General features: G+C 31.2%; 1 protein-coding gene across 3 annotated transcripts; it reads right to left on the bottom strand.

Annotated features, from left to right (window-relative positions):
* Positions 1-267: 267 nt before the first annotated feature.
* Positions 268-11,489, bottom strand: LOC130622133 (neuropeptide Y receptor type 1-like). Of its 3 annotated transcripts, XM_057437544.1 has the most exons (4): positions 10,664-11,489; positions 6,926-9,344; positions 5,326-5,415; positions 1,464-4,812 (listed from the first exon to the last, which is right to left on the bottom strand). In XM_057437544.1, the coding sequence occupies exon 2, from the start codon at positions 9,231-9,233 to the stop codon at positions 8,136-8,138; it is 1,098 nt and encodes a 365-aa protein (XP_057293527.1). In that variant the 5' UTR covers positions 9,234-9,344; positions 10,664-11,489; the 3' UTR covers positions 1,464-4,812; positions 5,326-5,415; positions 6,926-8,135. The 3 variants fall into 3 exon arrangements, with proteins under 3 accessions (XP_057293528.1, XP_057293527.1, XP_057293526.1); XM_057437545.1 differs by lacking the exon at positions 1,464-4,812 and adding an exon at positions 268-991 and having other exon boundaries at positions 5,326-9,344; XM_057437543.1 differs by having other exon boundaries at positions 5,326-9,344.
* Between the last annotated feature and the right edge of the window lie 2,611 nt (positions 11,490-14,100).

Here is a 14,100-nt window from a genome sequence, read left to right on the forward strand (position 1 = left end):
TATCAACATTCTCGAGCGTGCAGATTGTACAATTCGCAATGTTTTTTTTTACAAGAAACAGAAATATTAGAATCAAGAATAGGCGCTATTGGGGTCTCCTAGCTATTAAAACCTTTGTATCGTATAATATACTAAACAGCCTATTGTTTTTAACCTGAAACCCCAACTTAATTTCCTAGTTAGTTTGACAGGACTCGTTTGGAAAGCAGTTATTTTACACTTGTAAATATATATGTAAACATTATGTATATAAACTGAAACCACCTATCCTGTAAAAAAATTTTATAAATAAATAAATTATAAAGCATATTCTTATATAAAAAAATAAACGTGTAGCGATGTTGTCAGAGATCATTCGTTAATATAAATTGGAACATTTTAAAATCAAATTGGCACATACATTTTTTACGGAAAAATATCTATCACCCTTTCTTGTGTAAAGCATCACAAAAAGTACATGACTAGACAAGGTAACTATGCACTTACTAAATTATATTTGCACACTGCCTATCTAAATATTTGTCATGAATTTATGACAATTATACTGCTTTAACATACTAAAAATACGATGCAATTGTAAACAACTTTTCTTCAATAAAATCAAGCACTATGTTTATTTAATTCTAAATTTCTTAAAGTGTTTATTTCCAAGCGTATTAAGTTTTCACTGAGAAACACAAGCAACAAATTTAGATTAATTATATCGGTTATTAATTTACTCTCATAATAACAAATTTAGATTAAATGGCGTTCGGAATCTTATTACCATGAGAAAAGTCTGTCGATAAACGTATTTTTGCCATTTAAAATGGATTTTAAATCTTTTTTAGGAGATAAGTATACTAGTTATCGCACGGTACAGACAATATGGCATTTATTTTTAAGTTCGGATATGCCTGTCTGGTTATTTCGGAGACTTTAGACGTCATACTGTACGAGACTTTTAGTGCCATAATTCATTTATCAGTAGTGCGAAACTTCTAACAGGATTCTAAAATGAAACGAAATACGAGAAACTTCAAAAATCATAAAAGTAAATTTACCGTGACTAGTACATAATATATCTAGTTCTTGTAGTTTGTTTCTTTTCGTAATTCACATTTTCATAAAATACGGAGCATTTTTTATAGAAATGCAATAACGTCGTTGTAGAAAATTGTGGACAATAAAAATTGCATATGCATGTTACAGACAGACGAATTAAGAAAAAAATCTTTGTTTTCAAAAGTTTTGTTTTGATAACATTCGAAATTATTTTCTATTAAACGTTTGTTGTTTATATATTAAAAGTGTCTCCTCTTAGCCAACCACGTTAGAGAAATTTTTCGTGCTAGTAATAACGGAGAAAATGCAATATATTCTATTTTTATTCTTGAGCTGAATGTCTCCTAAAAAACTCTTATAAAACATCTCACTAAATAACCAGTGCTTATTGGGAAAACGTAATGACATAATAACACCTGTAAGTTAATACATTTATTTTAATTCATATTCATTGCAGGTTCAACAATCCTTTTTTATATTTCCATTTATTCACAAAAAACAAATAACTGTTATTTTTATATCCACTTATCTTTACCAATCAGTCCAGACTGTTCAGCATGCTAAAAAACTGAAGTATAATAAATAAAACATAAAATAAATTATTTTTAAGTGAAAGTATATTTTTAAATACAGTGCACTCTTTATTATTCGAACCCCTATAATTCGAATCTCACCTCAACTCGAACGTTTTTTTATCTCTTTGGGTATTTCCTCTCTATAACTCGAACGTTGCAACATGTATCTAGAACTACATGTGTGAAGGGTCTTAAATGATTCGAATGTCATTCGAACAAAACGTAAACACGATTCTTTGGTATTGAAGTTTTACAATCATGGCGTCTGTTGCTGGGACAAAATGTAAAGAAAAGAACAAGTCCTGCACAAAGAAAAAATTCGTCCCAATTCCATATAAGGGAAAACAATCACGCTTAATTGGCCACTTATACAAAATTTGTACAAAAACTTGGAAAAACTTCCAACTCTCTATTACCCAAACCTCTCTATAACTCGAACGGTGTCCAATTCCACGTGGCTGTTCGAGTTATAGAGAGTCTACTGTAGTAACGCAATATTTTCCTAAAGCCGTTAATATTTTTTTTTCCATTTTCAATACATCATATTTCGAAGAATCCAAATAGTAGTTTTATAGTGGACTATCTTTGAACACTTTCCACCTGGAATACCTGTTGTGCCGCGTTATGTAATAAATTGTTCATTTCCCTTGAACAAATTTTCCAACTCCTTTCGAGTTCGAAATATAAAAAGTTTTAGAACTTTAACAATTGAAAGATATGTGAGGAAGAACATTATTACCGGTTTGGTGATTTAAAAATTACTGTAGCTTGGCTTTACCCACATGCTTAGGGGTTCGCTTTCCATTAAAGCTTGTTTTTTTTCTTGTTTATTCATTTTGTTTTATTTATTTTTTTATTTATTTATTTATTTATTTTTTTATTTATTTATTTATTTATTTATTTATTTATTTATTTATTTATTTATTTATTTATTTATTTATTTATTTATTTATTTATTTATTTATTTATTTATTTATTTATTTGTAGATTCATGTTTAAGGTAATAGGATCCCGAAATTGAAAAAATTGTTCTAACTAACTGCTATAGTTTTAGGTATATTTTGGGGCAAATGACTTGAATTTCATTATGACTTAGAGGTACTCCAATAAGTACTTCCTTCTGCTAGCAAAATTTTAGACGATTGACTGGGAACCAAGGAATTATATCTCATAGACATAGTTTTCATTTTCGGGAGCAAGCATATTTATTTCACTACTGCGAACCCCCTGAAATGTGTCTTTTGGCCAGGAACAATGTCTCTTCGGTGTGTCTAAAACACACTAATCCCACCCAATTCCACCTACAAATTCCGATATCTATCTAGAAAAACGCAACTTTTTAGATGCCCGAAAGTCTTTCATAAGTGTAACATATCAGGTACACTTTTCGAACCGAGCCTTAAAACGCGTTTTGTCGCAACACTTGTTATCGATGATGGGAGTCTATACAGCACTTTTATCCGAGTTATTTGATTTGTGCTGTTAGAAAACATCGAGATAAACAAAATTTATTGCCAAAATTTTTCATTTTATACTTTGGGCCTTAAGTAATGACCAAAAACTACAAAAACTTCTGATTTTTAATTTCGGGAGCATAGTTAATTTGTAGTCTTACTAAAAATACGGCTGCCCTAGGACATTTTTTGCAAATTCACTAGTTTGCCCTTGACAATCTCGTCTTTGTTAACAGTCAGAAGTCGCAATCGAATGCATTTAGCCATTAAGAAAGAATTTGAAGAGAAACAAAATTTCAAGGATTTTATTTTCGGGAGCTATTTACTCCACTTTTTTGCCTGTGCTACGTGCATATGATGCCATTGATATGATATTCTCTTTGTTTACAGGTACGGCAGCAAACATCACGTTTTTCTTTGTGCAGGTCATTAATTATAACGAATAATCAATCTGGTTTTTCCCATTTTCGTTACCGTAATCGCTTCCGGGGCATTTTACTTGTCATAAGGCATCTCAGGAAGTGCAACGCCTTTGAAATTTAAAGGGCTCTGAGAACTAGGCTGGTTTCATTTGCAAACGCAGCGAGTACTATCATGTTAAGAAATTCAGCGACGTTAATATGTTGGAGTTTTCTTGTTCTATTCGTTTTCCGGTCTCCAGTTTTTAACAAAGGGCGTCATGAATTGGAAAGGGTGACGTTGCTAGAAATGAAGGTAACAGTCGAACATGTTTATGGTTGCATGCACTAAAAGTCCCGTAAATACCTTAAGTGTATTGCAGTTCACGGGCTACCAATTTTTGCGTACCTTTTAATAACTGTGCGAAAATTCGTTCACGCGCGAAAAGATCAAACTGGAAAGTGAAAAACAAATCCTTTCCTATTAGAAAATCGTACTAACTAAAAATCGTCTTCTTTTTTATCCAGACGGTTTTCCGTGGGTGTGTTTTTAGATTCCATGTAAACCTTGGTAATTAAATCAGTCATTTTGTGTCAGATGTATTTAAAGTTCAGTGAACGGACGCGGTAAAAGAGTTATGTCTTCTGAAGTTGTGATGATGATATGTCTTAGCAAGTACAAACTATACACAACGCAAAAAATTTTTTTACACATTTTCATTTCACGTTAGGAAAGAAATATGTGATTACAACTTGAATTTGTATACTTCTCTTCGGTCCAGTGCGTCCAAATGCTGCTGTTCTAGATACATTTAGTAGGAGCCTTACTCAATTGACTTTTAAATCGCATTAGAGATTTTTTAACTATATTTGTGTGGAGAAACTTTTGCGGAAAAAAAAACTTTCGCAGAAAAAAAGACTTTGGCCGTAATATAACTTTCTTTTCCGCTAATATCTTATGGCCAACATTTTAACATTAGTGAAAGTTTAAAATATGCGAAAATTTTTTCCATGAAAAAAGCTATATACATTTTTTGTTTCCTGTTTTTAGCAATCTCTCCACACATAACTCTAATGCCATGATCGTCTTTTCTTCTTCGATTTTTTTTTAAAAAACGAGTTGTCCCTGCTAGTGTTCTTTTCCGTTTTTTTCTTTGGTGGTTTGTCTAAGGTAAATTATCTTTGTAGTCGCACGAGTTACGACCAAACCCATAATTACTTCGTTTTCAAATTAATATACAGTTAACTCCTGTTTACTCGAACCTCCAAAAGGACTGATGAAAATAGTTCGACTTAACAAATGTTCAAGTTAAACCAAGCTCCCGTTAAGTCGACTTCAGTCTAAAATGAAATTATATTTTTTCAAGAGATGGAGCAGCAGTTGTCGGAAAAAGGTGTAATCTTGGCGATAAAAAGAGGCATGCAAGTTCCTTTTAAAATGAATTTTAAAATGAAAGTTAATAAAAAACTAACAAATTTAAATCTGACATCTTTGATTCCATTTTATCGATTGAAAAGTTCGAGTTATCCGAAAAAATTAACCACGTGGCAGACAAGGAAACGATTAAACGATTCTTCATTTTAAGTTTAAACATCATAATCATCAGTTACTGAGAACAACATTCTATAGTCATGGTTATGCAAAACATAAAGTCAGTTCACAAAAATTTGCTGACTAGAGAGAAGAAACACCTTTGCTCCAGGGTTTTGGGAGCACTGTAGACCACTTACCTTTGAGCCCTTGTTAATAGTTATTTTGTTGCAACAAGCACCTGGAAACTATAATCTTGTACCGGTGCAGAGGTTTTACAAAAAAAAAAGAAAAAAATTTTGAAATTAGGTATATATACTCACTGGATTACTCATGACAAGAACGATTATCAGATTCTTCTTTAGTAATATTTCTTCTTTATAAACACTGGTCAAACCTTTTTCTTTACCTTTCTAAACCAAAGAAATAAACCCAACAAAAACTATAAAACTATAATATACTATAAAAAATATGATTGGGAAAGCTACAACATTTTTTGTAATCGGAGTTCCACACAATACTTTTCCAGACAAATCCTAAATTCCAGACTACTTCATTAGATGTATAATAACGCCTTGACAAGTTGTTTATATTTCTTTCTGAAGCAAACTCCAATTATACATATTTACTTGACCTGATTACTTCTACAACTTGGTTATGATAACGAATAGGACATCAATATGTACAAAAAAAATTTACTACAGGAATGCTTGTAAATTTAATGCAATGTTATTTCTCAATTAAATATTACAATATGCAAAAGTTTGTTATTTTTTTTAAGTCAGGAAACATGGGAATGTTAATGTATACATATATATCAAGCTACAATTCTCAAAAGAGAAAATAAATAATAAACAAGACGTATGATATACGCGAACAACCTCGCAAAAAAAGTTTACAAAAAGCTGATATCAAATCGTGATTTTTGTTACGAAGTTAGACAGAACATATTTTGTTATTCAGATAGGCAATGATATTTGTTACGCACTACGCAGTTGTTTTTTAAAATTGATTTGTGAGGTATTCTTGAACGGAAAATTCCTCGAAAATACTAATGTCACTCCTTGTGCATTGAAAAAGATTTCAACTGTGAAAATTCTTTTTATGGTCAAAACAACTTTTTTTTTTGCAGATGTATTTTGAAAAATTAGGTGATACCTGATTGGTCTTTTATTTTAAAACACCCCTGCAGCAGACTCATCTCTTTAATTATTTATAAAATATGACGAATAACATGCAAACAGAAAAAAATTGTGAACAAGTTTTGTTTCCCAAGAGAAAAAGTTAAAGAAAACACACAAAATAAATCTATTAGACATATCATTTTAACATTAAAGAAAATTTCAAATTCACAAAGTGCCACGTAAGAATGTTGCAGTGTGAATTGTTTAAATTTTATTCTTATTAAAAAATGTAGAAGAATATAATATTTTTATATAACAATTTACAGTAAAACACCCCCTTTCTTGACAGGCTTACAAAAACAATCGCCTGTGGTATTAAAATCTCTACATGCATTTGTGTCCCTAACTATAAGCTTAACACCCAGTCTTCAAAAAAATTTCAACAACCTGTAACACTTTGTACTTAGCTTAAAGCCTTGTACGTATTTAAATATTCTTTTCTCGTGAAGGTCGCCATAAAGTATTCCTTTACTAAACACCGAAAAGGCATGATAGCTATCAATGCCTATCTAGGAACTAAACTAACCAGCTAAACATCTGTGAGATATGCTATCAATATATGATATGCCAATCATACTTTAAGTTTGTCAGCAAGAGGGGGCCGTGTTTAAATTACTGGGTTAATTAAAGAGAAGAGGGCCAGTAATCTTCCTCCCTTCACCACTAAAACACATTTTCCTGCTGAGGGCTAGCTAAATATGTGTGTAATACGACAACAGTACCGTAAAATAATTCTTACTCAGAAAGAACTAGTCAACCTAGTTAACATGCTTTATCAAGTAAGAGATAAACCTTTTTGAAACCAAATCTTTCTGTCTACAAAGCCATTGCTGCACATGCACAACCAAAACCACCAAAACAAACGTGCGTTTCTTAGAGTCGTGTGAAACCAGCACGAATTTAATTTTTAAATCGGGAGCAACATTTTCAATTTCGGGAGCATGCTCCCGAAAATGAAACTTTATTTTTTAAATTCGGGAGCATTAATTTATCATCGGGAGCAATATTTTCAATTTCGGGAGCATGCTCCCGAAATTAAATATATTTTTTCAATTTTGGGAGCATTTTTGCATTTTCGGGAGCACTGAGATTCAATTTCGGGAGCATGAATATTGTTATTTATTTATTTATTTATTTATTTATTTATTTATTTATTTATTTATTTATTTATTTATTTATTTATTTATTTATTTATTTATTTTTTTATTTTTTTATTTATTTATTTATTTATTTATTTATTTATTTATTTATTTATTTATTTATTTATTTATTTATTTATTTATTTATTTATTTATTTATTTATTTATTTATTTATTTATTTATTTATTCATTCATTCATTCATTCATTCATTCATTCATTCATTCATTCATTCATTCATTCATTCATTCATTTATTTATTTTTTTTCGTGACGCTTTAATTTATTCCTTAACTTGCATTATCTAGACTACCCACCCTCCTTTAGCCTTAATCAATTATAATTGTTCATCTATCCTAATGCCGTTCAATATGTTTTTACATCTCAAAACTTTCGTATGATTATTTGGCTTGAATTTACATTTACGTTTGCACATACATTTATTATTAATGCATTTCAGCAAAAAAAGATAACAATAATTGTGTCTTCAGCTTCCATTGTTTTGGGGTCGGCGCTTAATACAATCAATCCGCTAGCTTTCGAAATATTTATTGGTTGTTTAAATACGTTGGTTTGAAAGTTAAGTCGTCTTACTTCAAAAGTTGCCAAAATACAAACGTTGCCGGCGGAAAATAAATTAACGCGTTTATTTAATCCAAACACTAGCAATTATTGACAACGGCCATAAGCGAGATCTCATAAAGCTGTTTATGCAAGAATGACTAACAATAATAACTATTTTGAATTCTTGATACACTCACTGTGTTAAACTTCCATTGTTCTTAAACATTGATCGAACCAAAATGCGTCTTTTAATCGGTACTGAAAACGTCATTGTCATCAGGTGTCGGCGTTTTAATCAATTGACCTGGTAAAGAAACCATACTTTCCGATCTAGTGCTTCGGAAGGTTACGCGGTTAAACGATTCGCGTAATAATTCATTCCCTTTTCGATAGCACGCAAATAGGTTTCGCGTAAAGTCTTTGTGCATCTTTGAATATATAAAAATATTTGTCGCGCTGTTCGATATCTGCAGAATAGTTAAAAAGGTGTTACTAGTAAGAAATACCTCATACACCTTCTTACTCATGTTGACATTTGCCTCGATTAGTGTATAAAAAACAGCTTGGAATACGTCAACTGGCAATACACAAATACTAAAAACAACAACAACGACCATTAGCATTTTTCTTGCCTTGTTTGCATTTTCCAGTCGTTTTTTCATGCCTAGCTCATTTAGAAGAATGTGCTCCTTGTGCAAACTTTTTGCTGTTAAAATGTTCAATATGAACATACCGCTAGTAGCAGCAAAATCTCTGACAACATTACCCAATGAAAATAGAAATATCACATCAAAATTGTCCTTCGTTGGTATACACGTATTAATTCCATATTTTTGGTCGGTCACCAGCTGTAGGGTGTATGTAAACGGGGTAACAAGAAGTAGTGCAATTACAACAATCGTAAGCAACCAGTTAACTATGAACGATCGCGATAGCCTTGCTCCAAATGGATTCGTTATCGTTTTATACCTCTCGAATGATATTAATACAAGAATACCTTGCGATATAGTTATGCTAACCGGAAATAAACTGGTTATAAATTTGCACCCGAAATAGCCAAAATGCCACTGTTTATATTGTGTTGCGGTGCCGTACATAAACAAAGCAGGAACAAACAAAGAAGCGCAAAAATCTGTTACGCCCAAAATTAATAATAAACTTTCAAATCTTCTTCTCGATTTTCTCTTTTTCCATGCAAACACATAAATAACGACGCTATTCCCAGAAGTTCCAAATAAAAACACAGTAATTAGTTGGCATAAGGCGATAGAATCTGTTGTAGTAAGTTTCTCTGTTACGGGAACCGAGGAATTTGTGAAGTTGGAATATGATGTGTTGTAATCCATCCGTTATTTTGATTATTTCTTTTTGTATATCTTTACTTTGTAATTCTTCAACTCTGATATTATTTGTTCTTAGGTTCTTCTTTTCAATATCTTTTAATAATAACTTACAATCTACAATGAAAGGAGAAAATTTTCACCAATATATAAATAATGTCTCACTAGCATAATTAATGGACACGAGCTGGTTTGTTTGATTTTTTCTCGAGTTTTGTCTTCTTTGTAGCCATCTTTTAATGATAAACTCAAGATTCGAAACTGAAATCTATTTTTTTACATATAGGTGAATATTTATCATAGCACATCCGTATTTCATTCTCATCAGAGAATGCTTCACCCCGATCAGACCTCTGGTCATGACGGGCGAGTATAATGCGTGTAAGTCATATTGAAGTTCTTCTTCAATATGACTTACACGTTTCTCTCCGTCTTTCTCCAATACAAAATTAAAAAAAAGCAAACAAAAGTAGAAGTTATCAGAAAGCTTTTTTGCTGCAACAATATTATCCCTAAAAATGCTACTTGTAATCATTTCTACAGGTTTGGCAAAAGTTTAATTAGGACTAGTGTTGGTTCCTCCTTTATCCCCATCCCCAGAAAAATTAAATATTCAACCCGAAACCTCCTGACAGTGGTCATTCTTTTTGTTTAAAATTTTTCTCATTTTTACAAGCTCGTGAGCTTGTATTAAAACGCAAATGTGTCCTACAAGAATGGAAATTTTTGCCTCTCTGAGCACCGACACGGGAGTCGACGTGTGTTCGATTCTCATCTTGGTAACTATTTTTACTTTTTTTTCTTTTTTTCTTTTTTAAAAAGATAAGACAAGTGTTCAAAACACTTGTTTAACTAACTAGTAAATAAAGGTGTTTCCACCAAACTTTTTAAAAGTGAATGTAGGCAGAATTAACTGAATTAATGAATTTCGCAAATTTTGGGGTTTGTGGGTTTTTGGTCTTTCTTCTTCCTGCCAGTCGGTTCACCCAAGACGGACCAATCGAAAATTAAATTTTCCGTTCAGGAAGGTCTCACAAATCAATTTTGAAAAATAAGTGTGTAACAAATATTATTGCGTATCTGAATAGTAAAATATGTCGTGTCTAACTTCGTAACAAAAATCCCAATTTGATAGACAGCTTTTTGTAAACTTTATTCGCGAGGTTGTTTGCGTATATCATACGTCTTGTTTTAAACATACAACAAGAACAATGCTTTTCCTGCGTAACAGCTATTCTGTTTTAACTTTGAGGTTTTGATTAAAATGCGTCAAACCATAAGGATTACCTTCAGGCTACATAAATTCAAAAATAAACCTTTTTAAAAATTGATTTGTCATTTGAAGAAGGCTGAAAGAAGGTGCATTTTAAATAAATAACTATTAGAATTCGTGTTTAACTTTTTTTTCATTTCTACGAAATGGAAAAATTCCGTACCGTTTAAATCCTTCTTTGCCTTTGCCTGGAATGATGTACAATGATTTAACAAAGTTTTTCTTCAACAACTAATAAAAAAATATTCGTTTGTATAGACTGCAAGATATGTGTACTTTTATTTATTTATTTATTTATTTTATTTATATTTAGCATTACAGATGAATAACAAAGCTAGTAAGTGAAATAATATATATAGAACTCAAAGAAAAAATATTTAATAAATTAATAAAGGATTATTAATATGAGATCTGAAATGAAAAGAACAGATTTTATTATTCTTTAAGTTTCCTTATCGGTTTAATTTTTTAAGCGAAAAAACCGTCGCCATCTTTTTAATTTTTTTTCTAACCTATGACAAATGTGTTTTTTTCACACGGTCACATGGTTGGTCACATGGTGCACTCACATTTAACAAGGTAAGCCAGTAAAGATATTCACGTCACAAAAACCTATTGCAAATACAAACAAACAAACAAACAAACAAACAAACAAAAAATACATAAACAAATAAATAAATAAATAAACACATAAAAAAAAAATTAGCTAATAGCTACGCCAAGAGCGCTTGGAACCCAGCTAAGCCATGTCAAGAGGATTATCCTTACACAAAGCTTGAAAAAAGAAAAGATTGTTTCCGAGGAACTGCATATAAAAGTTTTTTCACCTGTTTCTATTAGCTGAGTTATCTAGTTTTTATACTACTAAAGCGCTTATTACTAAAATATTCGCTCTGTTTCAAAATATTTTTTGTGTGTGACGCAAAACAATTTGTTCTTTGTTATAACCCTTTTGCTATTTTTTTAATTCGGACTCTTATAAGTTCTTTCCTCTTTGGCCCCTATATACTCGTGTGATAGAACTAGCATTACAGCTGCTTATGGGATTTATACTTGAACAATTTATACTTGAACTAGAAAGACCAAAATGCAATTTTTTTTATCTATTCGCCTTGTTTTTTGGGAGAATATTTTTAGGCAGATGACACCAGAGATAACATTAGAAAAAATATTCATTATTCTATTTTCGTGACTTTGGTCGCATGAAAAGCCAATTATGCAGTCGGATTTTATTCTTAAAAGCTGCATAGCTTAGGGCAATATCAGAGAATTTGTTAGCTACAAGTATCACATATCTTCTGAAAACAGATTTGAAATGAAAATACAAAGGGCTGCACTATATATGTCTGTCATCACTAAGCAAGAAACTAGCGCCAAGTAAACATCGTTTCTCCCCATATTATGAAGCAAGTAAATCTTATCTGTCATTTTACCATTATTTAATGTCAATGTAAATTTTTGATGGAAGTATGTCTTTGTACGTCAAAATCACATTCACAACTTCCCGTTCCTTGATAATCATGCTTTGATTGAAAACTGTCGGCAATATTGTGTGCCACCATCAGAATTTTTTGTTAAAATTGTATTGTATTGTTTGGCATATATTTTTGGTGACATTTTCTTAAAAATAGTTTATTTAGTCAAAATAGGCAATTTAGGAATTATTTTAATAAACTGAATAACATTTAAACTTTGTTGAGGCGCCAATTGGTGAAAAGTCGAAAAAATTGATTGTTTATATTGTCATTTATTGTGCATATATTGTGCATATATTGTGTATATAGGACAGAGACCTTTGTTAAATCTTTTGGAAAAAGATAGATGAAAACGAAGAAATCTCGAAAATCTCGTAGGGCGTAGGTGGGCGGAACTTCAGTAAAGCTATTTGAACTATTTATGACGTACACTAAAAAAAATATCTAAAAAAATTCAAAAGAATATCACATAGAGCTTTGGAAAATGGACGTGACAAACCCCTGCTTAAAAATTTTTTCGAAATTCTCTTTGATTTTCTTATTCCAAAAATAATTAAAAATAAGCTGCAGCAAGTTTCAGGATTATTAGGCTAACGAAACTGATATCATTAACGAAAGTATCCCGGGAAGGGCGTTTTTTTGGATTCAATTCAATAGATTAACCTTATTTTAACATAAAATTCCTAACTTAAATACTTGTATATACCTCCATTGGTCAAGTGAGAAATTTACTGAGGATTTGACCCTACTTTAAATCTGAAAATGTTGTTGAATTTTTGCAGGAGACGGATTCTTAGGAATTTTTATTGCTTTCAAAAGATTGATATATATTTCTATTCTGATCCTTAACAATTTCACACTTCTTTAAGCGGCGCATATGTCTTCCTGGCACTATCTGCTATGATTTTTTAATAAAAACATTAACCTTTTTTAAAAAATAGCGCTATTGTTCCGCTTTCTTCAATTTTAAGTTGAGACTGCTGTCCCCTAAAGTGTTGATAACGTCGGCGTTCAATATGCTCAGTTTCCATTACGGATTGCAGCGTCTTCTGATTTTATTGTTTGTTATAAAAGTTGCACGTCTGAAAACGTTTAGAAAGAAATATAGTCTTAGATTCTAAAGTTGCAAAAAGTTCTTATGTTTAAATCTAATGCCCATGGCCAATTACTAAACTGTTGAAACTGCAGTCAAGAAAGTCTTAATTAAAAGCGGTCTTTACGTATATAATACGCATGTTACGTCACCACCATAAGCATCTGCAACAATAGCAACTATAAATCAAAATTAAAAATGAATAAACCAGACGTTTCGGCAGGAAGTTTTACGGCGTATTACTGATTTAGTTGTCCTCTAGGGAGGAGTATCTACTTTAGTTAATTGTGCAAAAAAAAAAAAAAAAATGCTCCCGTTATTAATAATTAATTATTTCAACTGGCACAGCGAAAGAGAATGAAAAATATGAAAGTAGAAAAATGAGTTCAAGTTTGTGAACACTGTTTTTTGAAATCTAGTTGAAACGTAAAAATCAATAAAAACGATTATTTTTAATTTATTTAGTTTTTTAAAAAGAATTTTAGTCAGTTGAAACTGTACGAAATACAAATCTAGCTTCGGTAAATTCCATGTCAGATAACAAACGACCATTGTAGCTTGGTGCTAGCGAAACCAACTGAACATAAAATAATAATGCAAAATGATTAATTTGTAAACATAATAGGTATTTGTACCCTGTGTAACAGAGTAGTCTGTTGTAACACTCAAAAACTAATAATTCCCGTACCGCTACACTAGACTGGTATCCTGCCGTGCTTCACTAGGCTCGGTAGTAAAAACGGCGACAAAAAAGGAGCCCATTTTAAATCACGAAAATAATTTGAAAAGTAATGATAAACAAAGTATAAATTAAAGACACAAATAAATTAACAGAAAATAACAACATGTTAAAATTTGTGCAAAGTTGGGCCAATGCTTAACTGAATCAGGATTACCTTTACAGTGCATGCAAATAAAATACAACTATTTTTCAACTACTTGAACAAACCAATTTTCTGCGCAGTTTGGCTTATAGGGCAAATTGTTCGGTACAGATGGTCATTACAAATTAAAATTCATGAAAAAACACAA

Source organism: Hydractinia symbiolongicarpus, chromosome 12 (genome assembly GCF_029227915.1).
Source record: "Hydractinia symbiolongicarpus strain clone_291-10 chromosome 12, HSymV2.1, whole genome shotgun sequence".
NCBI lineage: Eukaryota > Metazoa > Cnidaria > Hydrozoa > Anthoathecata > Hydractiniidae > Hydractinia > Hydractinia symbiolongicarpus.

Coding starts and splice junctions, on each gene's coding strand:
- LOC130622133 (XM_057437545.1), bottom strand. CDS start 9,233: ATGGATTACAACACATCATATTCCAACTTCACAAATTCCTCGGTTCCC.